We start from the raw sequence: 26,491 nt of genomic DNA, 5'->3' as shown, positions 1-26,491 counted from the left end.
CTGCTGGCTTCCCAGGCGACCTGTAGCTGCTTCCCAAAGGAACAGAAACTGTCAGGAAGGACCATTATCACCCAGTAGGAAACAGCACCATCTGAGAAACCTCAGAGCTTGTATACTTCTCGTGCAGTATTATTAATTCATTGATTCAACAAATATTTTTGTTTTACATGTTCAGGAATATATCTATTACTAACAGCCAAAATCTGCCAAAACTGGAGCTTATAAATCATGAACTCTTACCACGTACCAGCAGATCAAACTAAAGTTGAACATCTTTACCCTGAATGTCAACATATTAATCTGTGACTGGAACAAATATATAAAGGAGGTATAATGAGACAGATAAACTATGAACTTCGGTCTCAGAGAAAGAATATAAAGTTCTGGGTTCTCATTGGCTGTCGCCCTCGGCCTCGTAGTCTCATAGGTGAAATGAGGGGGATTCTGTTCTCCACCGGAAACTTCAGTGCCATGTAAATCGAGTTTAGTAATGGGGGGAATCCTTAGCTAAGGGGGTAAGAAAAAGACAGTTTCAAGTTCATCCACCTTCAAAAAGTTTCAGTCTATTAATTCATCTTTGAAAATGTTTTCCAGACTAAGACCATTAAGTTTTTATTATAAAAAATAATACAATTATGTGATTTTTTTTTTCAATTCAAGTTGCTATTTTTGCTTTTTTGTATAGCTACCCATGGGTGTCTAGACCCTGGGCGATGGCCTTCATATATTTTTATTTAATCGGCTTTTTTTCCCAGTCATGAAAAAATTCAGTTCCCTGGAGAGTCAGGACCTTCAAAGGCGAACCCGAGTTCCCTTCGTCACGGCACCAGCAGCTGATGCGCCACCCGCCGCAGCTCCTGGGCCCCAGGCCGCAGCCTCAGGCCGGCCTGAGTGCCACCAGCCCAGCTCTGGGCCTGAGAACCCGGGTGAAGCCTCTTCGCGCCAGGCGTCCAGGCCGGGGACTCCCGGGGCCGCTTCCCTTCTCCCTCCACCGCCTGCGCACAGCAAGTGGCTGAAATATCAAAACACAGCCCAGTGCGACCTGCCGACCCCCAGCGGAGCTGAGCCAAGCGACCCCGACGGCTGTGCCGAGGCGGCTTCCGGGACGCGCATCGGTGCCGCAGGTGTCCCAGCCGAGAGCCGTGGCGCTGCCGTGGGGGACAGTCCCATGAGGCTCAGCCCCGTGGGGGGCAGCCCCCGGGCTTCTGCGCGGCTGCGGGTGCTGAGCAACGCGCTCCAGGACTCAGTTTGCAGACACAAAGCGCTTTCTCTGAGTTCAAGGCCGACTGCGGAGACGCGCGACGTTGGAGGGGCTGTGTGCGGCCCCTGCAGTGGGACAGACGTTCAGGTGAGGCGTGTTCCGGTCTCCGTGCACCACGTCCAGTAGCTCTTGTGCGAACGATTTGACTCCTGGAGCCCAGGGCTTTCTGGCTTTGAGTTTTCCTTATGCCTGGCTACAGCGCCATCGTCTCTGATGAAGATCTTTCCTAGTAGTTTGAGCGTTAGCTGAAGTTACACACGTGGAGGTGTCTGGTGCAGTGTCTGGCACACGGTGGGTTCTCGGTCAGCTCCGACTGCTCCCGCCCCACGCCCAGCACTGGTTACTGTGGCTTTCTACTTCATGCTGTCAGCCTGGTTTGCTGGTCAGCGGTACAGGTAAAGGTGCATCTCATTACCTGTTGATAGTCACAATCAGAGATGGAGTTGCATGCTGATCCAGTCACATCAGTTAACTGTTTCCTAGCAAAAACGTTAAAGCTCATTAAGGGGCAGACAGAAAACCTAGTCATCTTCATGGAAAGTGCCACTCATAGCCATTCTTGCTATAGGGGCTTCTCATTTACTCTTAGAATATTATTTTCAAGGATTCTGGAAAGTTTTAGAAAATTATTTATTTTCTTAAACATATAGAAAATAATTTAGTCATTAGTAAGGAGCATTTTTTTGTGGTGGTTATAATAACGAATTATTCCATTTCAGGAGATAAATGTCTCTGAGCTGTGCTTCCCAAGTGGTCAGGAAATAAAATCCGCTCTTCTTCCCCGGCGGCAGACGCACGTACCAGTGGTGTTCCAGTCTCCCGCGCACTACAAGCAGGTCTTCACCTCCTGTCTTACAGGTACGACGTCACCTTCTTACATCATGATGACTGATCACCACTGGGGGAAAGCGTAATGTGCTGTGAGCTTACATATTACACTCTTTACTTGAGATTCGTTACTTTCAATGTTTACTCCGGTTTAATATCAATTCAAAATTGAGTTTTAAAAATGGGAAATGACAGTATTATCTGTTTCAAGTTACAGGTTTTCATTTTCTTTTATACTTGGAAGTGTTACACATGGTCTCATTAGGTAGGAAGTTTTAAGTATGATTCATGGTTCGATAGCTTGTTTTGTTGTACGAGGGCAAAACTTGCCTTTAAAAAGTGGATATTAGAAGGAAAACTCTGACTCCAAAAAACCTCCGCTGCCTTGCGGCATACCTCTTCAGGGGAAAGGCTAAGGGAGTAAACCCCGACAGAAAATCCGGAGCCGGAGTCCCTAAGGCGGTTTGACGTTGTAGTCAACACCGGCAACTCCTGCGGCGCACCTGAAGCCAAGCTGTATTGACTCCGTCTTTCCCTTGGACCCTTCAGCTGCGAAGAGAGGGGGGGGTCTGCTGCATGGGCAACAGCAGACCCTCCATATCACCCTGCCCAGGCTCTGTAGCTTCAGCTTCACTGGAGAGGACACTCCAGCGTCATCACAAGATGTCGATTCAACACGGGAGGAGACAGATACCGTGTCACTCCCGAGTCGGACTGCACAGCCATTCTCGGCGGTGCAGATAGACTCTTAAGAAGCTACACCATCGTCTCTCAAGACGGACGGCTGCCGATACGATACGATATATTTTACTGTGTTTAAAGGCTCTTTTCAAATTTAACGAACAGCACATAATGACAAAATGGTTTTGTACTTGGTTTTCACCTGTGTCTTTTCTGCAGAACACCTGAACATTCTGCTGTTTGGGCTGGCGCAGCGGCTGCACAGAGCTCTCTCAGCGGCGGACACATCCTTCTGCACGGCGAAGGGAGAGAAATGGAAACCTGTGGGAAACGTGCCGTTCTGCCATCATCAGCAGCCAGCAAAGCTTGTCGCGGTTAAAAAGGAAGGTCCAAATAAGGTCTGACTCCCTCCTCCCCTCCCACTGTCCGCCAACGCCGGTCTCGTAAAGGGCACGTGTGTCTGTCGCTTTCTGACCTGCTCAGCGGAACTGGTCTCAGTGTGGTGCCTTTGCCCGAGGCTTTAGTAACTAACAAACTCTCCATGCGTTTTTACTGAAAGACGCTCTGTGTGGAGGGGCACAAAACATGAGAGAAGGGCCGCCTTCAGGTGGCCTAGGACGCACTGCTCCATAGTGGGTGGGGACACAAAAGGAAACGATGACTTTGCGGTGGGTCGGGGAGGAGGCACGCACCCAAGTTCCAGGGGGAGCCAAGGGCCTGTGAGTGCAGAGCCAATGAGCCCAGAGGGGGTCACCCGGAACTAAAACCAGAGGCGGCCAGGGGACAGGAAAGCATCCTGACTGATTTGTTTTGCTGACTATGGACTGTGATGGGAGGGGTTAGTAAAATGTGTATCGATAGATGGTTGGTACTCATTGGAATACATGGGGACAGCTTCCTCTGCGGTCCACACATTTGAGTGTGTAAACTTGGATTACATATAGTTGTCAAAAGCAAGCGTTCGTAGCCCTGGCTGGTATGGCTCGGTGGACTGAGCACCGGCCTGTGAACCAAAGGGTCGCTGGTGGGATTCCCAGTCAGGGCACAGGCCTGGGTTGCAGGCCAGGTCCCCGTTGGGAGCACGCAGGAGGCAACCCCACAATGATGTTTCACTTCCTCTCTTCCCCCCTACCTTCCCCTCTCTCTAAAAACAGGTAAATAAAATAAAATAAAATAAAAAATGCAAGGGTTCATAAATATTAGAATGATAGAATAAAATGTTATAGAGCCACTAAAAGCTTTTTTTAAGATCATTTGATTAACACGGTTGTTTATTATTTAACGAAAAGACCAAGTTGTACAGTGACTGATTTGCTGTAGACATTAAGGCCAGGCAGCCTTCATAAGTCTTACCAAACAGTACAAGAACAGTAAAGAGCAGAACATTGTATTTCTCGCTAAGTTTTATTACCTTCTTTGCTTAGGGTCGTCTTTTTTACACCTGTGATGCACCCAAAGGTGACCAATGTAAATTTTTTAAGTGGCTCGAACAAGTGACCTCAGGACATTTATCACAGGAAGAATCCCCGCCTGCCACCGTGCTGAGTGATGCCAAGAGCATTGGCATGTACTTGAGAAGCCAGCAAGTGCCCCTCTATGAGGAATGCCAGCTTTTGGTGAGGTGCGTTTTATGGAAACAGATCATTGCCTCCACTTACGTCAGGGAATCGTAACATCACAGAACTATCGTCAGTTTTAAAAGCAGTGGAAGACAGAAGCTCCAAAGGGAGCTGTCCTCTGAGAGTCAGCAGTGTCACAGTATCAGGGAGGCTGCGGGACCGCGACTCTTCTGGACATTTTGGTGCACGCTCACCTACTGGAGAGACCACACGTGCGGTTTGGGTCAGGGAGGCATAACGGGGCGCCTTGCACGAGCCGAATGACGAGGCGTTCGGGGTAAAAGAGCTGATTTTTGAAAACACGTCTCATAGACGTGGGATCACCCAAAAAGTAAATATAACGAGCACTTGCTTGGTAACTTAATGATGACACGTGCTGGGAGCTCACAGGTCCAGCACTTTGCGTGTCTTAGTTCGTCATCATGACCTGTAGGAGGTGGCCGTGCGGGGCTGGCTCGTCACTCCCGTCACCGCTGCGGCAGCTCCTCAGTTGCATAGGTGATTCTAGATGCTCTTGCTGTCTCGGTCGCTGACACGGTGACCCTTCTGTGAGGGCTGCTGCCTTCTTCCTTGAACACAGTATGTTTTTGTTTTGTATGTACGTATGAAAGAATATAAAAATAGGCACCTCCTCGTTCTTTTCTTTTCCTACTGTATTTTAAAACAAGATTTTAAAAACAATTGTACCTTCAAACTTCCAGTTCTAAAGCAAGTCCTGGGAGTGCGGTGGCCGGAATGCCGAGTGTGGTCAGTGATAGTGTTGAGTGTATGTGAAAGCCGCTCAGAGAGGAAACCTTAAAAGTTTTCACAAGAAAAGGCTGTAACTTTGTGCAGATGGGTGTTAACCAGACCCACCGCGGGCATCACGTCACTGCGTGCGTAGAATTATGATGTTGCACACCTGGGGCTAATGTAATGTATATACTCATTATGTCTCGGTTAAAAAATTGGTACCTTAAGATTCAAATTCATTTTTGCTTTTTACTCATTTTGCAGAAAAGGATTTGATTTTCAAAGAAAACAGTATGGCAAAATGAAGAAGTTTGCGACTGTAAACCCTGAATTTTATAATGAACCTAAGAGCAGACTTTATCTCAAGCTGAGTCGGAAGGAAAGCTCTTCAACGTACAGCAAAGGTGGGTCTTGTGGGCGCCTCTCAGCTGTGTCCAGCCCTGGAAACGCTTCATGTATTTGTACATGTTTTCTCAAAATTTGATTACTTTTATTTAGTTAACAAGAACCTTTAATTTCTCCCAGAGCAGCAAAAGTACAACTTCTGAAAGGATTTTTAAAATCCTGTTTTCCTTTCAGTCCCAGCGCCAAGGTGCCTGGAGGGGCCCCTCCCTCGGTGAGTCCCCTCATAGCCTGTCTGTTCCGTCTTGGGGCGAAGCTCCGCAGGCCGGGCCTCCTCCACAGCTGCTCGTGTGCCCCCAGCACACGGCCGTGCAACTGGATGCTGTGCATTCTGGATGGGACAGAAATAATTATATGCAGTGCACCATAAAACCAGTGTTCGGTTGTGTTGCTACATTTAAATGATGTATGTCGCCTAAATAATTGAAATATAATTCAGAAATTCAAAATTGTCCTGGAAAACTAAAAGTCAAAAAGTACAGAACCACAAACAAAACTATAATAAAAATCAATATTTACTTGTATTAGTACCTGTATATCCATAATAAATATTACTATCTTAATCTTACCTTTGCTAACAAGAATAACTTTTGGCAAAAGTTATTTTAAATATTTACAATTTCCTCATAGTTTTCCATTATTTTAAATATATCTCAACATTTATTTTCAAGGCAAAGAAACACAAGACCTAATCCATTGCATAATAAGCACAAATGAGGAAATCTGACAGTTATAATCTCAAAATTCTTTTATAAAACAGTCTGGGCATACTTTAAAAAGTCAATTTATGTAGTTGATTTATGGAACGTTTATGTAAACATAACTTGAACACACTTAGAGAAGTAAAGACAACAACAGACTTATTTCTATACTCCCTCCAAAGAGACTTATTCAGATACAAGTTTAAATAATGGGCTGGTTTAAAAAAAAACAAAAAAACAGGAAGAAAAGTTTCAGGTGGATAATTTCCATCATCAAATGTGATGTCCCCGTAAATGACGGCAGTCCTTGGGGGCTGCTGTCTCGCTGCAAGCTTGCTCCCGGGCGGGTGTGGGGGCAGCTGGTCTGCTGCCCCATGTGGTGGGCCCTCCCTGCGCACCTGCAGTGACCTGGCCCTCCCGCCGAGGCTCACTGTGCTGACAATCGGGGGTGTGGCTTTTCGGAGTCATTTCTCCCAGAGCCTTTAGACCCAGATGCAGGACAGAAAACATGGGTTCACCGTTCCCTGCTTCTGTGCTTTGTTTGTTTCTGTCACTTCTTCTACCCTGACGGGTTTCAGGTGTATCTTCTTCAGGGAATGCTTTGGGGGGCACTTTTGCTCCAGACTGAAGAATGGCAACTACTTTCCTTCTGCCGTGTCCATCTGCCTCTCTGACGAAGTGGTCGTCCCCACTATCACTGCTCAGGCGTGAGGACTCGAAAACCTTCCTTCCGTGTGTCATCAGATGCTCCCATTCTTCACGTGGCTCTTCTCCGTCACTGCCACCAGCAGGGAGCTGTCAGACTCTTCCTTTTCCTCTGGTTTGATGTAACGTCTTCGTTCTGGGGTTCAGGGTGACCTGCAGAACCCGTTTCAGGAGGCTTTGGTGAGTTTGCCGTGTCCGCTGCTTTGGCTCCCTGTTCTGTCTTGGCTGTTTTTCTTTTGAAATACTTACTGGCTTCTGTGTCAGTATTTGGCTTATGTTTTTGCTCACTGACAACAGCCCCTGCCTGCAGAAACTTAGTGGCGTGACGTGTCCTCAGAGTGATTTTCTTCTGATGCGTCCTCCGATGACCTGACTGCGCATCTTTGTCTTGGGTCTTTAGAGGCTTTCAGAGCAGCGTTCAGCACGTTTGGGTTTTTCTCAGAAGAGCGTGCGTGGCTGATCGGGCAGGTGCTCTTCCAGTTGCACTCAGGTCAGGCTTTTTGTCGATTTTTTTCAAAATTGATATCATCCCAAGAGCAGATTTAGTTTTTAATCAGGTTTCAGTTCCTTCGTGGCCTGAATTTCTTCAGCCAACCTGGTACCCATCTTTGGTTTTCTAACAACACATCCTCAGTACCCTTTCTCACCTTCCATTTGCCAACACTGCTGACAGGTTCTCAGGTGACCAAAACGCGAATTCTCTTCCCTTCGTTACTGAAGTCAGAGCCCCATGTTTAGCCACAGATGATCTGGGACGAGGACCCACAGCTCCGGCACGCGAGCTGTGTCCGCCCCGTGGTGCCTGCGCCACCGCCCGGAAACTTTATATTGAAGAGAATTTTTAAGAGGATGGTTTAACGTAGTATATATTATGAGTTATTGTATAATAAATCAATTCCTAAAAATCCTTTTTCTCCTCCTGGGCACTCTCTGGACCTTTTAAATCTAAAGGCCTCTCTTTCCAGAGTCACCCACTACATACATTAAATGGGCAGTTTTTCCATCATACCTGCGTAAGATGGCTTAAAAAACGCTCAAGTCCTTTATCTTTCCTTTTTTCTCCCAGCTCACTGTATACGTTTAACACACACAGCGTGATTGTTTGATTTACACATACATATTGGGAAGTTTTTATTTTTAGTTCTGGGAAATTGGTCTCCATTATTTCTTCACATAATCTCCCTTATTTTTTCTTCTCTCTTTAGGACTTTTATCATCAGATCTTGGCACTTCTGTATCTATCCTCTGACTCCTCACATTTATTTTACATTGTCTGGGGCTTTCTCCATTATTTCTTCACATAATCTCCCTTATTTTTTCTTCTCTCTTTAGGACTTTTATCATCAGATCTTGGCACTTCTGTATCTATCCTCTGACTCCTCACATTTATTTTACATTGTCTGGGGCTTTGCCCTGTCTTCCTTCTAAATTTTCATTTTTAAAATGTATCCATTCTGCTGTTTATCCCATCAGTTACTACTTGACTTCAACTCCCATAGTTTTCCAAACTACCGTTTTTGTTCCTTTTTCACGGTTTCTTGCTCTCTTTTGCGTTGCTACTCCCGTCCTCACTTTCCTCTCTCTGCCAGGCTCCCTTGAATTCGTCTGCTGTTCTTGCGTTTCCTTTTCTGAGGACTCTAGTCCGGTGTTTTTCTTGAAGTCTTTGTGCCCTTTAAATGTCTCATTATTTTGGCCTATAAACTGATTTTCCCCAGGGGCATCAGCTGTCCTTCCCAGCAATGAAGCTGGGGAGGCTGACCCAGCCTGGTGCTGCCATGAGCTCAGGAAGGTGGGCTTGGTCCCCACTCTGCCATTTCCTGACCCCCGTCTGTGGAGAGTTTATTTCCCTTCACTGTCCAGAGAAGAGTAGTAATACCTATCTGACATTTAAATGTCTACTGACCTGGAACATAACACAGGTTACTGTGTTTTACTAACAGCAAAATCCCACAGATCCACCCCCTGCTGTCGGACAGGAGCTGTCACCTGTCATTGGTGCCCCACAGTCACGTGGGTGCCCCCCAGAGCCCGCCCTGGTATCCTGTGTGTGAGAGGGTGACAGGCCCAGGCCCAGCCTCAGCCTCAGGACAGACCTGGGAGTCCACCGCTCAGGGAGGGAGGGCTGCTCCGTTGTCCTCCATCGCGGCCCCACGGCTCCTGGGAGTCGGCTGGGAAGTTCTCTCTCTCCCTTTTCAGATTTTCCTTCCATCGTCAGTGAGGATTACTGATTCCTCAGCCTTGCAGGACTTGGTCATTCTCCTTCTCATTTCCTGTGGCTCCCATAAGGGCCTCACTCCGGAAGTCAGTGTGGCTTTCCCAGCCTGACCCCACGCTGGTGCTGGGGCTGTGGCCACCACCCTGGGACACAGGGACAGAGAGAGGGTCCTGTCCACCATCTTGAGTTAGGTCTGTTTACAAGTGGTGGCAAATGCCGAACAAAGTAAATATTAGCAGATGGGAATAAGTTGTTTAAATATGTGCTACCTCAATTGGCAAATACTTTTAAATAAATTAGGTATAAAATAACTATAATATATAGCTCAGCTTTTTCTGAAGTTGTTTTCTAAACATACTAAAATAACAGTCCTGAGGGGCATTGATAAGAGTTAATGTTTAAGTAAATAGGTTATCTGGCTAAATAAATTTGGAAAGTGCTGTTAAACACATCACCTCGATCCAGGATTTCTCAGGGCTGTTACTTCATTGGTGTGCGCTGACCTTTTCAAGGTGGGGTGCAATTGAGACCCCTAGTCAGTTAATTTTAAAATAATGCATATGAGCATTAAACATTTTATCTTAAAATGTAAATATATTTCACATAATGATCTTCTGACAAGGAGTCAAGGCTTTTTTTCAGAATGTAGGTTATCTCAAGAGCAACCTTTTCATCTTTCTTGTATAAGCTATACCCACAAACCCACTGCCCGTAAGTATACCATTGTGAATTGTTAAACATGAAGCCAGAGCTAGACACTTCTGAAGCGACCTAAGTGTAGCATGATTTAAATTTTTTCACTTTTTTCCAATTTTTACATTTATCTCATCTGTACTTGAGTCAGAAGCAGTTTTTGTGTTTTAAGTCTTTTAAATTAAGTCTTTGTAAATTGTTTCCTTACGTTTTCTTAAAAGCTTTTTTCTTCATAATGGTCCAAATAATACACGATTAAGTTATATAACAACAGATACAGCTGGTATAAATAAGTTTTAGAACAAGTACAGCTGACTCTCTGTAAGTGTAAATTCTGCTGCTGATAGAAACCAGGCGCAGGTGTTCTGACGGTCGCCTGGGCTGCCCGACGGTGCACTGGGCTCGGGGACCGGCAGCCAGTCGCGCAGAGGGAAGCAAACTGCTCGGTGCTCCAGAGCCTCAGTCAGGCGAAGGTCTCTTATGAGAACTTGTATTCTCCCCACGGACTGCTGGCCTTAGTTGAGCATGGAAACCTGTATGTGCTCTCTCAAGACCCGCAGTTTTTAACCCCTGAGTCACAAGAACTTTTGAAACGTGCAGTACCTGACTATTTAGTCAGGAGCACGGACCTCTTTTCCCTTAAGATTGTCAAAAAAAAAAAAATAATAACAGCCAATACAGCAATAGCCATCCGGTGTGACTGAATCAAAATTATACCTACCTTTTTGTTATTGTTGTTACATTGGCAAAAAACATATTTTTTGGTGTGTGGCAGAATTTTAGTAATTAGTTTATGCCATGAGATGAAAAAGGTCAAAGATAACACCGTCTACTTTGGGAAAGTCTGATGTAGCTATTAAGCTGTTTTAGAAGAGAAGGATGAGTTAACTTTAAAAACATAAAAGTCATCTAGTTAAAAGCGTGGAAATGAAATGTTATCTGTTCAGGCCCTCGTTTGGGTGGAATCTCGCAGGTGACAACAACCAGTTTTGGTTTTTGAAAAATAATGTAGGAGTAAGGATCTAAAAAATCCAAAGTAGCTTTGGGTTGAGCATAGTTCTGAGTCCTATAAAAAGTGTCTTTTTTGCAGACGATCTGTGGGTGGTTTCCAAAACCCTGGACTTTGAGTTGGACACTTTCATTGCGTGCAGTGCTTTCTTTGGGCCATCGTCTGGCAACCAAGTGGAGCTGCTCCCTTTGAAAGGCTACTTCCCCTCCAACTGGCCCACCGACAGTAAGTGTCGCTGTACCGCCTTAAGTTAGAGTAAAAGAGAGAAGCCACGCAATGCCCGGGGAGCAAGAATGCCCTCTTGTGTGAAATTCTTTGATTAAAGCCAAGAAAAAGCACCCAGTCCTGCTTCCCGCTGCTGTGTCCCTGAAAATGCATTTGACAGTTGACGGTGTAAACATTTCTGCAGCCCAAGTCCTAGAGGGCTGTCAGTGCAATCAAACCCTGACCCCTCTTCGTTGAAGTTAAAGTTACACAGCATGAGCCAGAGTTTTAAATGAGATTTGTCATATAATTTCCCATATCAAGCTCTACTTCTCTTGGTTTATTTCATTCCCATGGCTTAGTATTCTAACAGGGTACATTCAGTAAAGAAGTTGTTTATTTTTACATGAAGCAGCTCCCGGGTTTTGAGGACGTCTTGACAGGCGGCTGGGAGGGTGTGTGTTCGCCATCCTAGGGGCGCTGGGGGGCACCGGCCGCCGGCTGTCCTGCGCGTCGGTCTGGGCATCTCCTGCGTCAGGAGCCCGGGTCGGCCTCCGGCGTAGATTTGGCCGGTGACCACTTATAAACGCACATTTTTAACTTCCGATGTTTTCTGTCACAACTGAGTCATCTCGTGACAGGACCGTGTCGCCGTCCACGTGTCTGTTCACGTGTGTTGCAGTTGTTCCCTCACCACCATCAGCATCCAAGTCCTGCTCTCCATGAATTTCTATGAAATAATGGAGGAGCAAAGGCAACAAAATGCTCAGAGTGCACAGGTGCTGTGGCCACAGGGCAGGGTGCTGACCGTCACCACGGTGGCCCTGCCGCGTGGCTGTCATCAGCATGCGGCCTGAGGACCCCCATGCAGAGGGAGCCAGACGGCAGGCGGCCCCCCGTGCCTGGGCGCTTGCCATCGTGGGGTTCGTTCTGGGAGGTACGCGGAGCCTTGCCAGCGTCTCACAGCCCTTTGCCCCGCACTGAGCGCCCCTACTCTGGTCTCCCCACAGCGGTGGCCCACGCCCTGCTGGTTGGCAACGCCAGCACGGAGCTGACCGCTTTGAAAAACATCCAGGACCACCTGAATCCAGCTCTTCTGCCTGTCATGCAGCACCTGCTGACCATGTGAGTCGTTCTCCTGCGGCCGCGGTTCAGTGTGAACATGGAAGTGAACGAAGTCCCTTCCATGGATTTCGCCCACAGGGTGTTATTAACGTCTTCCAGAGACTAGGAGGTCGCAGTCTGCTCATAGTTGAAAGTTAAGAGAGAAAGGGAATACGCAGTTTTCCATCCGCATCCATTTGTGGTTTGGGCTAACGAATGTTACTGCAAATTTTTTCCCTTTGTCAGGGAATAATTTCCTAAGAAGCAAGAGTGTTGGTTTTTTTAATTCACCTGTATTTTTATGCCACAAGTTAACACTTAGAAGAGTAATCTGACAGTGTAAAAGTATCATGTTGTACCCCTTAAACTTAATGTTATGTGTCAGATTTACTCAATTAAAAATATTTAAATAATCATTTTACAGCTTGATTCCAGTATGTATATTGGTACTAATTTTATTCTTGACATAACCTATATCTCATTTTTAATTTCTCAAGTGCCATGCCCCCTTTAAAAAGTTGGAAGTGATATTTTATTAAATTAATTTAAAAGACAAAAATCTAGTTTCAAATTTGGACTGTTATGGGCTGTCTAGTGGTGTTTCATTTTTCTCACCACAATGAAGTCCTAAAAAAAAAAAAAACCATACAATTCCAATATGTTCTTTTCTTACTTTGAAATAAATTCAATCTTTATATAACTAAAGCCAATATATTTCTTGACAGTTTTACTTGAAATAGAGGCTCTATTGGCCCTGGCTGGGTAGCTCAGTTGGTTAGAGCGTCATCCAGACACAAAGGTTGTGGGTTCAATCCCTGGTCAGGGCACATGCAAGACTCAACCCATTAAGTAGAATAATAAATCTGTTTCTCTCTCTCCTTATCCGTCCTTCCCTTTCTTTCTCCCTAAAATAAAATTTTGAAGACGACGAAATGGAGGTTGTATTAATTATCTAGCCGTGCATAATAAAGCATGGGCTTCGGTGCCAGAACACCACTTAGTAGCTTTGTGCTTTTTGGGAAAAACATTTACTATTTTCTGTATCTGTTTGGGTAGATTAACTGCTTCCTAGGTGGCTGTGAAGATTACAAGTCCTATATTCGATGCTTAGCACAGTGTCTGCCCGTAGCAGGTGTCCTGAAAATGTCAGTTCTTGTCTCTCCTGCCCGCCTCCAGACTGGAGTGTATGTATGCGCTTTTGTGCCCACAATGAATGTTCTCTGTGATGTGTAAAAAGTGAAGGCTAAGTTATAAACAGGTTTACTCACCTATTTCAAAAGCCCCTCCTTTTCCTTTGGTTTTGTTTGCTGCATCGGTATTAGGCCTTCGCCCGCTGCAGTTGGCAACAAGAGAGTGGACAGAAGAAAATTTATCCCTCCAGCCTTCCAAGCTGCCAACACCAGACGTGAGCTGCCCAGCCTCGAAGCAGCACTGCGGTTAGCGGGCGAGCTGATCCAGGCGCACCGGTTAAACGAGGACCAAGCTGTGGCTCTCACGCAGATGGCTCGCATGGTGGCGTCGCACGGACGAGCCGAGGACGCAGAGGGGCCGCGCGCCTGCACGCCCCCCATCGCCATCGTCCACGGTGAGGCGCAGGGAAGAGCGGTCAGCTGCAGGCTGGGCGTGACCCTCTGTCTGCCAGTCTCCTGCTCAGCCCCTGCCCCTGCCCCACGCCCCGAAACTGACCTTGCCTCCCCCATAGGAAGTGCAGATCGAAGCCAAGTCCAGTGCCCCTGCGCGTGCCCTGTTCAGGCCTCTGGGTCCGCCCCCGGGAAGGAGCTTTGCTGTCCCGTCCCCTCAGCGCTCACACTCCATCCGGCTCCGCCCCCGTTGAGCTCCGTTCCTCTCAGACCTCCGCCCCGAAGCGGCGCTGACCTTCTGTCCTGTTGACCAAGCCAGAGGCCCGGGAGGCATCCTCACTTACTCTCTCACCAGATGAAGTGTCTTTCTTTTCATCCTCCTCCTCCTCCCTTTCCTCCCCTTCCTGCTTATCCGCTGCCCCATCAGCTGAGTCACTGAGATGTGTCCCTGCCCCGTTTCTATCTCCATGGTGAGCTCCAGCTCGTCGGGACCCCTCAATCCAGTCTCCACAGTCCCGCAGAGCCATCAGTGCAGACGAAAACGGCTCCCCGGCGCAGCAGGCAGCTGGCTTATATAGACTGAGGGCCCCGCCCCTGGTCCCTGATTGGCCCGTCGTCATGCAAATGAGGACTCCAAAACCTCGCGGTTTGATTGGCCCAACAGGCCCTGTCCTGGTCGGTCACAATAGAGCTGCTGTGATTGGTCATTGTGGCTGCACCGCGCCGATTGGGCGGAGAAACTTCTGTTGCTGGAAGCGGGACTCCCGGGAGCTGCTCTGGCAGCAGGAGCCGCACAGCGGCCCCGAGACCCGCGGTCTGTGCGAGGCCCCCGCGCGCAGAGACGGCTGCGGGGCTGTGGTTTCTAGGTTTGGGCCCGAGAGCCGCCGGGAGCCCTTCTTAGTGGCCGTCTCCTGTCTCAGGGTCCACGCTTTATATTTCCACTCAACTAGTTTTCCCAAAGCGCAATCTGATGAAATCAATTCCACCGCTTAAGATCCTTCAGTGAACTCCCCGGCCTTCAGGGCCACACTCAGGGCTTAGCCACCGCGGGCAGAACCGTGACTGCGCCCGGCCTCCCCGGCCAGCCTGGGCCTTGGCCTGTCTGCTGGGGCCCTTGGAAGCGCTCGGCTCTGCAGGGCTCACTCGGGGAGCCTTAGTTCAGCCGCGTCCTGCGTTGAAGACGCTGTCCCAGCTCCGCCAGCCCTGACGCGGTTTCTCCGACTCAGGCGCAGCGTTGCTGACCGTGCTGATTACTTCGGTAACAGCAGCACGTGAGTCTCAGGTGCGCGGGACGGCCATTGACTCCCGCTGCCGTGCTGCGCTCGCCTCCCGGAGGCTGGTTTCCTCCCATCGCTCCCGCGCACGCCCCCACTGACTCCTCTCGTTCCGCTTGTTTACTGCCTTCCCGGGTGGACAGAGGGCTCACCAAGAGGTGGCTGGTTATTTATCCTTGTGCCAGGCACATGCTGGACCCTCTATTGGTGTCTTTTTGAATAAATGAGTTAAGTGAAGGAGAGTGGAAGATTAATTATTTCTACGCTTTCAGAAATTTGTTTATGATGTTGCCTTTGTGTTTTCCTTCCAAATAATCAGGTGTTTTTGGAGCAGGAAAGAGTTATTTGTTGGCAGTGGTGATTCTGTTTTTTGTGCAGCTATTTGAAAAGAGCGACGCTCCTACAGCTGGAAATGCAAGACCATGGAAACTTTTGGTTTCTTCCTCCACGAATGTAGCTGTTGACAGAGTGCTGCTTGGGTGGGTATGACGAGTGTGTTTAAGTAGCTCCTGCTTTAGAGTTATTGTTGAGACAGACCCTCTGCCTTGGGCCCCAGGTGCTGGGTTTGCCAAAATGCAGGACCCTAGTCCCTAACGCGAGCAATATCCAGGCGACAGTAACAGGCGAACTCAGCAGTCTGTGAGTTGGAGAAAAACGTCAAACCTGATGATTCTGGCACAAGGATGGGGTACTTGGGTAAAAATCCGAGTTCAGCCAGGAACACGTTGGCTGTGAGGCACGTTCCCACGGGGATGGCGAGGACATGGGGCCCTGACAGCCCTACCAGCCCAGGCCCCAGGGTCGTGTGGGCAGCCGGCTGCACGGGTCGGTGTCTCCCTCCTCCCTCCAGGACAAAGAGCCTTGCTCACTGCTCATTATAAACTAGGGGTCCCCCAGCTCAGTGCTCCTCAGACAGCTCAGCCCATGGAACATGCAGGCTCCCTCTGCACCCCTCCCCCGCCCCCATAGGACTTGGGGACCCAGGGGAGCAGCGCAGATGAGGTCTCAGGCTGGCTCCCATGCATGAACGGGAGGCCTTTTGCCTCTGGGTCTGTTCCCATGGGAGGAGCTGAAGCGCAAATGTGGGAACCCGTAGCAGTGGAACAGCCGAACAGCTGAGTTAGGGGTTTGGTTTTGATAAGAGGGCTCTGAAGGCAATAACCCAAGCTGTTCTCCAGGACAAAGTTTTTGGTATTTTTAAAAATTTTATTAAAAATGCAAAGAAAATGTTACATAGGATTTTACTAATATTCCAGTGTTTAATGATCTGAATTTCAACATAAATGACAAAGTTTGATTAGGAAAAATCATTCCTTATGTATAAGTGTAGGTTCTTTAAAACTAACATAATTACATAAGTTAATGCATTTGGTAAAAAATTTGCACTCTGTACAGATATTATTTTTCCAAACTTGGTTTGAATGGTATATATAGTTTGTGTCCTGCTTTTAAATTTTCTTAGAAAACATAATTTTTATAGCTCTCTTATAGACAATGATTTGCTTATGCCATACTTAAACGATATTGGATCAGTCCTTTCTAAATTTTTCCCATTATAAATAATATTGTGGCAAAGATCCTTAAACATAAATCTTTGTCTCCGCTTCTGATTTTTTCTTAGGAAAAAGTCCTTGGCCTAGAATAAAAGACAGGAACATACGTAGCAAGCTTGCCCTTCAGAAAGACTCTGCCGGGGTGCACTGTCCCAGCGTATAATGAGCCCTAATGTAAGACAATGTGTGTTTTAAAGTTCTCTGTAAAGTGCATTATATTAAAACCTCTCAGCCACTTCGCATTTGAGTTTAAGCATTTCACATTGAGTCATATAACTGTAAAGTATGCTGTTACACAAAATTAATTTTAATAACATAAATGTTATACGAAACTTTGTTTTATACTCCACTTTCTAAGTAATCAGAATCTATTTTACCATGTTTTATTTAAAGGCTTCTCAGTCTTGGATTTGAAAAATTTGTCCGAGTGGGGAGTATCAGGAAGATCGCCAAGCCAATTTTACCTTATAGGTGAGAACGCTCAATTCCAGAAGTCCCAGAACAGTCCCAGAAGTACCATAATTTTATAGACCTCTTTCCTTAAATTTGGTTTTTGAAGAGGAGTAGAGAAAGCCTTATCTTTTTCTTGGTCAACATAAAACACCTGCATTTAACTTTTCTGGAATGTTATAAAAATGGAATAAAGGGGGTATTCTTTCATGTAATTCTTTTTCAGCTTGCATGCTGGCTCGGGAAATGCAAATGAGCAACTGAAAGAACTCCACGCGCTCATGAAGGAAGACCTGACTCCCGCGGACAGAGCCTGCGTGAGGAGGGGCATCGAGCAGCACAAACTGGGCACCAGCAGGACGCTGCTCAGGCAGGTGAGGCGAGTGGCCTCGGCCCCGCGCTGCCCCACAGAACCGTCCTGCTCACGGGGCCTGTCTCCTGGGAAGGAAGCAGCCTGCCGCGGTCGCTTAGCTTTAGCTGCGGTGTGAGTCTGAACAGCTCGAGCTCTCCATGACTGAGTCACCTTTTCTTTCTCCCTATTTGTGTATCTTTTTTAGTCTTAAAGAGGAAAACGAAGAGGTGGGAATGTAGTCCTGGCACGTTCGATGAAACTTTGTTTTTCTTTAGGACAGATAGGGGAAGAGAAGGTCTGACCCTGGGCCAGATAGCCAGGTGACATTTGTCTTGGGTGCTCCCTCGAAAGCTGAGCCTCTCAGGGCCTGTCTGTGCCCAACAGTCTAGGAGGCCCAGACACGAGTGCCAGGTGTCGGGAGCCTCTCCGGCCCAGGACCCGCCGTACCCACAGCCTCTCTCCTTCCTTCATCGGTTCCGGCTCAGGCGGCCTGGTGCCAGGGGGCAGGAGACAGAAGTCACCTGCTGGCTTCCTGCTATGGAAGGAGAGCTGAGGGAGAGGAAGAGGACGGAAGAACCAGAGTTGTTGGCAGATTGGACCGTGTGGATGTTGGTTGCTTTCTGCAAGACATTTGGGGGAATCAGCTTGCTTAGGACCCTGTATTGGTCAGCTGTTGCTGAAATAATGCTGCTTAAGGAACAAAATCTCCATCCTGTAGGACAACAAAGTTAAGACTCTGTGGTCAGTGGGCGTGGCTTGTTCTGAGACCAGCTGCTTCTGGCAGGTGGCAGGAACACCAGCGGGCGGCTTCCCAGCCAAGCTGGCCTCCTGGGTCAGGGCAGGCTGCGCCCACTTCTCCGGTGGGAGGCCCTGCAGAGTCACGGGCAGCGGGGCGGGAACCCACAACCATCTACGACAGCTTCGGTTCTGGAAGTCCTCGGAGGGTCACACTGGCCTTCTGCTGCCTGAGCTACTTGTCAGCTCCGCTCCCCCAGCCCGAACCCGAGGGCTTCGTTGTGCTCAGTCCTGGCCAGCTCGCTGACCCAGCAGCACAGTGATGTGTAAGAAGGGCTGATAATGGTTCCTTTGATAATTTTCTAAAGGAGCGCCCAGTTACTGTAATGTATTGCTCGTTGGTCTCACCTGTTCACAAATGAAAAGCCTTTTAGAGGTAACATTTTTTAAAAAGTTTAACAGATTTCCAATGATGCATCTAGGACTGGTACATTCCGAAAGTGACATCTTCGCAGTAAAACTAATTTTTTAAAATGCTTCATAGTTAATTACTTCCTAGCTCAATAATAAAATCTATGTGGCTATCAGAATCTCAGCAACATAATAAGTTAAAAGACACAAATATAATTTTTAAAGAAAAAGTATTGCTTTTGGTTTTTGTATCAGATATTTCTGTAAATAAAAAAAAATTGCTTCCTGATTCACCACTTTAGGGCTGTCGTAATAAGGTGGTCTTTGTCAGATTCAGTTACAGACACCAGACAGAGTGACCTCAGAGGGGCAGCAAGCAGTGTCCCCTGCTGGGTCATTTTATTTATTTCTTTTTCTTAAGTTTTTTTTTTTAAGATTCTATTTATTTTTAGAGAGAAGGGAGGGAGAAAGAGAGAGAAACATCAATTTGTGGCCCCTTGTGCGCCCCCAACTGGGGGCCTGCCTGCTAGACGGTTATGCCAAGGCCGCTGGCCAGCGAGTCCAGGGCGCTCCGCAGAGAACGTCAGCCTGTGCTGTGTTTATTCAGCCTCATCAAGGAGGGTAAATGATGTCTGCTGTCCTTGACATTTTAAAAATCCTGGTATTTACTACCTTCGTTCTGAATGTAAAACCGCGCCTTTCATGCTCATGAATAGGCTGTGGCTTCAGTAGCTGTGTCCCGTGATTTCCTCTTACAGGGGCGTAGTGGCCCTGGCCACCATGCCCTGTGGCTTCCGATCGCCAGCTCTCGCCGCCAACAAGCTCTGACTTCGCTGCGAGCCTTTGGGAAACACACCCTCGCTTCCCAGCACATGGTGACGGCAGCGCACTCCCTGTCCTGCAGGTCTGCGTGGTCGGGGCCACCTGTGCTGCCTGCCCGTTCCCCTGCATGGACGGCCTCCGCTTCCCAGTGGTGCTGCTGGACGAGTGCAGCCAGATGACCGAGCCGGCCTCGCTCCTGCCCGTCGCACGGTAACCCCGTCCATTCCAAGGGCGCCAGGTGTCCCGGCTGCTTCGAATGCTCCCTCGGTCCAAACTCCTGCCGAGTGTCTGTGAAAGCCTTAGCAGTTCAAGTACTAAACTGGTTGTTTTTAAGAATGCAGAGGGACATTCGGGGGAGTGGGTATCCAAATGTTTTAGATGGCAGTTCAGACGTCTGGCCCACGGGGTCCTTGCACCTCGGTGGCTCCTGAGCCGGGACCCACCCAGAGCCGCCCGGGTCTCGCCAGGTGAGAGGCGCCTCTGGCCACCATCTGAGAACCCAGCCCTGGAATTGCTCTTCCATTGCCTCGCCTTATAGAACTCCCATGTTTCGTTTCTGAAAATGAGTTTTACATTATGAAAGGATATGAAGTATATAGAGGAAAATAAGTTGAAAATTAGAATTTGTCTTAGAATTCAGAAGACTGAAATCTTCTAAGCTCTCTGAGTCACTGAAACCTTGTGCTTTGAGAGCATCTCTCACTAAAGAACCCTAAAGGCGGCAGAAGAGTCAGGCCAGCAGGCCTGTCCCTGGGCGCAGAGGGCTGACGCAGTTGTCATGGCTGGCTGGGACCGGTGGGGCCTGATCACAGCTTTCACTGTTGGGACTGGGGCTTTCCTGAGCACACTAGGGTGACGGGGCCCCCACCCAGGAGCCAGGAGTGCAGGACTGACTGCTAAGGCCCTGTGAGGAGGGGGAGGAGTGACACTTTGGAGCACCTACCGTACCCTGAACGTGTTGTGCGCATGCTTTAGTAAGTCCTCCCCACAGCCACGCGCGGTCTGGTCACACAGGTTACTGACGGAACACGCAGCTTGTGGAGATTGAATAACTTGCCGCGTCCATGGAACATAAAGCTAAGATTTGAATTCAGGCTTTTGAAATAGGGGTTCCCAGACCTTATGCCAGCGTGGGGTAGGAGGGGTTCCCCACCACCAATAAGCAATTCTCAGACACCAGCAGGGTGTCCAGGAGTCCAGCTCAGTCCCGACACTGCTCCCCGGGGACGGCCTGGCCCTGCAGGCCAAGGACTGGTCCTGAAAGGCCCCTGCAGACGCCGGCCGCACCCCCGGGCTTCTGACCACGTGGGTGCAGGCTGGGGGTTCCAGGTACCCCTCCCACTCAATGCTGATCATGAGTCTGGCTTGTCACCTGGACTTCTGACCAGCTGCCTGTGAATCAGAGGCTCCCATGACCCTGGCACCCTTGGGTTCCATTAATTTGCCAGAGCGGCTCACGGAGCTCGGAGGGACACGTCTGCACTGGATCGAATGTAACTCGGGCCCAGCCAGGCAGAGAGCGAGATGCCAGGACAAACGGTGTGGGGGGCCCAGAGCTGCCCAGCTCTCTCAGGCCGCTGGTCTCCTGTCTCTCCACGGTCACCAACCTGGAAGCTCTGACTCCTCATTACCCAGGCGTGACTGATGGACTCGCTGACCACTGGTGATGGGCTGACTGCAGCCCCCGGCCCCTCCCTGGAGGTCGGACTGTGAGTTCCATCTCTTCAGTCACATGGTTGCCCCGGCAACCAGCCTCCATCCTTAGGTGCTTTGCAAAAAGTTGCCTCATTCACCAAACAAAAGACCTTGATCACTTTCCACACTTGGGAAATTCCAAGGGTTTCCAGAGCTGGGAGCCAGGAATTGTGGATGAAGACCACAGTGTATGACAAACAGATTCTGTCATCTGTATGACCAAATAGATATTTCCTATAAATTACAATATTGTAGTTTTTTCTACAAAACGTGGGCATTTTCCCCGTCTTACTCCTGTTTGGAAAGACAGCCCCTGAGAGCCGGATTAACTTCATCCTAAAACAAGAGTTGAAGCCAAATGACCTCTAAGAAAGCTTCTAAGTTTACATTTATAGATCCTAAAAGTCATTATTCCTCAAAGTCTGTGCTGTGAAACACAGATTCCATGCAGAGGCAGGGATACTTAATAGGCTTTATGTGGAAAAATAAAGTTACGTAAAGGATTTCTTTACTGCATAACTTCTAAGCCTTTTAATATGCCTGTTAGCACTAGGAAGCCTTGTTGTCTGAATGGTGGTGGTGTTTGAAATCTTTGAAATGCATTTGGAAAATGGTGCAGTAAATGCCAATGCAAGCTTTTCCTGTCGCTTGGACTAACTTGAATTCTGCTTTGTAGGTTTGAATGTGAAAAGCTGGTTCTTGTGGGAGATCCCAAACAGCTTCCTCCTACAATTCAGGGATCCGACGCGGCCCACGAACATGGGTTGGAACAAACTCTTTTTGATCGACTCTGTTTAATGGTACTGTTGCTAACCTCCAGCAGAACTGCCCCTCATGGTTACACACTGTGTCGGCTGATGGAAAATAAAAGTCTTTCTTTCTCTGTAACTGGAGTTATTTAGAAAGCACTCATCTTACAGATGAGCAGAACCCTGTCATTTAAGTACCCCTTTATGGTGTCCTTTTCCTGTGCACTTTAGTAGTAGATAGGAAGTATATTGCTTTTGCACTAAAATTAAAGCACCCTATAATCTATTATCTATGTCCTCTGTCTACTTCACATTTAAATTTTAAAAAAATCACTGCTCTATTTTTAATTGAGTTGATACATAACAGAATTCACCATCTTAAAGTGAGCAAGGAGCGGCTCTTGCGTTCACGGCAAGGCGCCGCCCCTGCCTGCCTCCGGCTGCCCAGGCATGCTCGCCCCGGCACCAGCCCCAGACCCACAGCAGCTCCTGCCGTTCCCTCCTCGCTGCTGCCCCCACGGCCGCCGCCTGCGCTCAGTCTGGGCGCATTTCTCTCTCTGGATACTTCATCTCTGTCTCACAGTGTCCACATCCTGCAGCTTGGAACCACTCACTGTGTCGCCTCTCGTGTCTGGCTTCCTTCCCTCAGCACGTTTTTGAGGTTCATCCACATTGTAGCTCATGTCAGTACTCAGTTACATCATAGTTGCCCCTTATCCGAGGGGGACGTCCCAAGCCCTCATGGATGCCTGCAGCCGCGGATGCGAGCCCTACATAGATGAGGTTTTTTCCTACACACACATACACTCGATGGCTTCTCTGGGGCGTATCTGGATTGCCAGCATCACTGTTCCTGCGCTTTGGGGCCCTGACTGAGAAAGTCGGGGTGGCTGGAACACGAGCCCCATGGTACTGAAACAGCCCACCTGGTAGCTGAGACAGCTAAGGGACAGATAGAGGACTCGTGCCAGACGGGACAAGTCGGGAGGGTGCGAGTTTTCATCACGCTGGCTACTAGAGAGTGAGTCTAAGGTGTGACACAGGTTATATTTTATAATTTTGTGGTGTAACAGTAACTTACCATGACAATAGTTCTAGTAATTTTAAAAAATTATATCGTTACTTGATGTTTGTAATTCACTTACTAAGAGCACAATATGGCAGTACTTTTAGCTTTTAAAATACTATCTTTTCTCCCCTTAAGAAAAAAGTACTGTTTTAAGTTCTTCTTTTTCTGCATTTGAATGTCTTAGGGTCACAAGCCGGTTGTGCTGAGAACCCAGTACCGTTGTCACCCTGCCATCACTGCTGTCGCTAACGACCTGTTTTACGGCGGGAACCTCAGGAACGGCGTCTCGGAGGCGGAGCGGAGCCCGCTGTTGGAGTGGCTGCCCACCCTGTGCTTCTACAACGTGCAAGGGCGAGAGCAGGTGCCAGGCGGCCGCCTGGCCGCGAGCCAACACCACCGTGTGTCGGCCTTAATTTTGTGGCTGCTGATTTTATGATTTTCCCGTTTTTTCCCAGCCTTTCTGGGAAATGTAATTCCGCATCTGCTTTTCAATCCAGATTGAAGGAGGTAACAGCTTTCACAATGTGGCGGAAGCTGCTTTCACGCTGAAGCTCATTCAGTCGCTGGTTGCAGGTGGAATACCGGGCTCAGAGATCGGGGTGATTACATTGTACAGATCCCAGATGCGCAAGGTTTGTGGGGCATCTGTGACTTCGTTAAGTCCTGTCCTTTCCTGCCACAGTGTCTGATACTGTATTTGTAACGGTTTGGTTTGATGCTTGAAAACCTTTAGGGATCGTAATTAATGTATTCAGCAGGAAACATTCTGATTTGTGTCTGGTCTGGCTTTTCTTCTGTATAATTAAATGTAAACTTAACAAGGTTTAATTAAATTCAGTTTACAGCTGTTGGAGCAAAAATGCAAATAAACAAATTAGAGGGAAGAAAATGTGTTTTGTGCTTTGGGACAGATGGAATTGAATCTCTGTTTTCCAAAATATTCTCTCATTATTATTATATTTTATCAGTAAATCAGAGATAGATACCAGATATTAATGTGTATATGAGACAGTTACTTGTAACAAGCTTTGGGTTTTGGGGGTTTTTTTTAGTATTTTTCATGTTTCATTATCAGTGTATTAAATCTAAATTACTGTATCCAAAGAAGCTTCCCCGCAACAGATAAGTCAACACTTTTTGGCCTGTTTCATGATTTATATTGTCACCTATTTATTTGTCATCTTAGAAAGTAGGCAAATCCACCTGAGTCCTAGAAAAGAGTGAAATTCCTACTCGAGTTGAGTTGAAACGGTCGCCATGCGGGCTCTGGCTCCTCGTCCTCTGGTCCCCTCAGTGTGACGTGCCCTCTCCCCCGCAGGTGTGCCACCTGCTGGGGACAGAGGCCCTGGGCCTTCCCAGCCTGCGGGCCGTGCAGGTGTCCACGGTGGATGCCTTCCAGGGAGCCGAGAAGGAGGTCGTGATCCTGTCCTGTGTGAGGACGAGACACATGGGCTTCATCGACTCAGAGAGGAGGGTGAACGTGGCCTTGACCCGAGGGAAGAGGCACCTGCTGATCGTGGGGAGCGAGGCCTGTCTGCGGGAAAACCGGCTGTGGGGGCGCATCCTCCAGCACTGCGCAGGTGACCGGGGTGCCCGCTCTGGGGCTGGTGCGGGGCGGGCAGGGCACATGGGGGCTGGCTGGGGCCTGCCTCACGCTCGCATCCTTGCAGGAAGGGAGGACGGGCTGCAGCTCGCGAGCCAGTGCGAACCGCGGCTGCTCCGGCTCCTCCAAGATTACGCGGAAAAGCAGGCGGAGCAGAAGCAGACGCCGGAGGCGGGGAGAGGAACCGGGAGGCGGGCCTCGTGCGCAGAGCCGCGGGGCGCGGGGCCTTCGCACCCTTAGAACCCGGGCTCACCTCGCAGGGCACCGGTTCACGCTCCCGCTCGCCCAGCGCCCTGTTACCGAAAAGCACTTCATGATATTTAAGGAACGTTCAGGAAATGCATGTAAAAATGTCCTTTTCCAAAATGTGTACATTCCTTATAGTAAGATAGGCAGTTGTTGAAGGTTATAAAATCTAATAAAAATTAAATTTTTGTAAAAATTAAGAACTGTGCTAAAAACAATTATAAAAGGTACAGGGGACAAAGCCTCCCTGGCGTGTTCAGTGTCGTTTCCAAATTTAGTGACTGTCTCAAAAGCTCATCGGTCAGAGCACTCGCCGCAGCCCTACCAGGACGCTGCTCTGGGCGGCTGCTCCGTCCGAGTGTTTTCAGGCTCGTGCGCGGTCACTTTGCACGGAGCACAGACGCACAACGCCACGTGGAGTGAGTACGAGGAGACGGAAACGCTGGACGGTCGCCCGGGCGCGGGCGGGGCGCGGGGACGGAGGGGAGCAGAGGCCTGCGCTGGTGCCTCCAGCGTCCTTCTGACGCACCTGTTTGCCTAGATTATTGGTAGCTATAGTATATGATGGATTTTACTTTTTTTATTATAAAAAGAATACATTTTGCTTATAGAAAATCATTGCTAACCAATTGCCTCTGTCTGTTTTCTGTGCTTTTATTCTATATGTGAGTAAATTAAACACCTTGTCATGGTTTTGGGTTTATTAACAAGGGAGCATCGACTCCTCCCACATGGAGAAATGGCAAGGGCTTGATGGTAATTGACACTGACGCAGCCCTTAGGAGTTAACGAAATCTGTGACCCAAGCCACTCAATACTCATTTTAAAGGTGTGGAGAATTGCTTACTTGCAATTTTACTTGCAATAAAAATGGCCTGTCTACCGCCAGCCGGCGACTCGCTGGCCCCACAGCCCCTCTCCCGCCCCTGGTCTCACGGGTACCGAACCCGCGCCTCATGGCTTGACCTGGAGTCAGTTCCCAGCCAGCGGAGCTGGGTCTCAGCAGTATTTTCCAAGGAGAGGCTGGGGGTGGTGCCCATTGGAGGCTGCAGAGCGAGGGTGTGTCTGTTGGGTGACTGGGAGCTGCCGCGCACGCGTGACGTGACCCTCCCCGCAGTCACCATGGGCGGGGGGGGCGGGGGACGCTTAGCTCTCGTTGCCTTCAGAACGCCAGTGAGGAGCCAGGAAGCTACTGACTTTCTTGGAGGTAAGCTTAGTAAATAAAGACTGCGTGGTGTTGACCATTGTAGGGTTGTCTGGTTTGTGATGTGTGTTGAGTAAATCATACTGTCTGGACCCTGAATATTAGTACAGCCTTTATTTCTATTTTCAGAAAGGAAAAAGCCACAACAATACTTGATATAGAAAAATCTCCAAATTCCAGACTAATGCCTGCTTTGCCTTTTTTCTCTCAAATTTCAAGGTTGGATAGATACAGATTGGATTTTTAGGAATCTCCCACTCAATAAACAACAGACACAAATTCCTCATGATTTTACACTGTACTCAAAGTAACGAGCCAGTTTTACAACGAGAGCTGGTGCCTATCGATAGAGAGCAGTAATGTTCGAACAGTGGTCCCGCCTGACGGGTTCAGTGAGTGACCCAGTTATGTGAGGGTGTTCTAGATTTTTACCTATGGAAAAGGTCTCTATGCACCACATAGAAATAGAGTGGAATTTCTAGGCTTCAGTCTGCTCATTGGTTGCCTCTGCTTTACAGGGTATGTGTCTTAGGGTCTTTTTCAAGATTCTTTCAAAACATTACATTAATCCCTAGTGAAAACAGATCCTTTCCC

The 26,491-nt window shown here is 48.3% G+C and overlaps 1 protein-coding gene across 1 annotated transcript in view; it reads left to right on the top strand.

The window, feature by feature from the left end:
- ZGRF1 (zinc finger GRF-type containing 1) overlaps positions 1 to 25,292 on the top strand; it is a 43,048-nt gene extending 17,756 nt beyond the window's left edge. Inside the window, exons 11-27 of the mRNA XM_090288995.1 lie at positions 756 to 1,348; positions 1,981 to 2,119; positions 2,990 to 3,168; positions 4,195 to 4,391; positions 5,386 to 5,525; positions 10,928 to 11,071; positions 12,061 to 12,175; positions 13,477 to 13,739; positions 15,328 to 15,487; positions 16,955 to 17,032; positions 17,238 to 17,385; positions 19,414 to 19,541; positions 21,703 to 21,826; positions 23,029 to 23,205; positions 23,342 to 23,476; positions 24,163 to 24,424; positions 24,515 to 25,292. Of these exons, the coding sequence (XP_090145121.1) occupies positions 756 to 1,348; positions 1,981 to 2,119; positions 2,990 to 3,168; positions 4,195 to 4,391; positions 5,386 to 5,525; positions 10,928 to 11,071; positions 12,061 to 12,175; positions 13,477 to 13,739; positions 15,328 to 15,487; positions 16,955 to 17,032; positions 17,238 to 17,385; positions 19,414 to 19,541; positions 21,703 to 21,826; positions 23,029 to 23,205; positions 23,342 to 23,476; positions 24,163 to 24,424; positions 24,515 to 24,687 (3,155 nt within the window). The 3' untranslated portion in view covers positions 24,688 to 25,292. The remainder of the gene's footprint in view (positions 1 to 755; positions 1,349 to 1,980; positions 2,120 to 2,989; positions 3,169 to 4,194; positions 4,392 to 5,385; positions 5,526 to 10,927; positions 11,072 to 12,060; positions 12,176 to 13,476; positions 13,740 to 15,327; positions 15,488 to 16,954; positions 17,033 to 17,237; positions 17,386 to 19,413; positions 19,542 to 21,702; positions 21,827 to 23,028; positions 23,206 to 23,341; positions 23,477 to 24,162; positions 24,425 to 24,514) is intronic.
- Positions 25,293 to 26,491: the final 1,199 nt, after the last annotated feature.

The sequence above is a fragment of the Furipterus horrens genome, unplaced genomic scaffold, assembly GCF_987537825.1.
Source record: "Furipterus horrens unplaced genomic scaffold, mFurHor1.1.pri manual_scaffold_10, whole genome shotgun sequence".
In the NCBI taxonomy this organism is placed as follows: Eukaryota; Metazoa; Chordata; class Mammalia; order Chiroptera; family Furipteridae; genus Furipterus; species Furipterus horrens.
The sequence above is the reverse complement of the archived record's forward strand: the minus strand, read 5'-3'. Positions and strand labels throughout refer to the sequence as shown.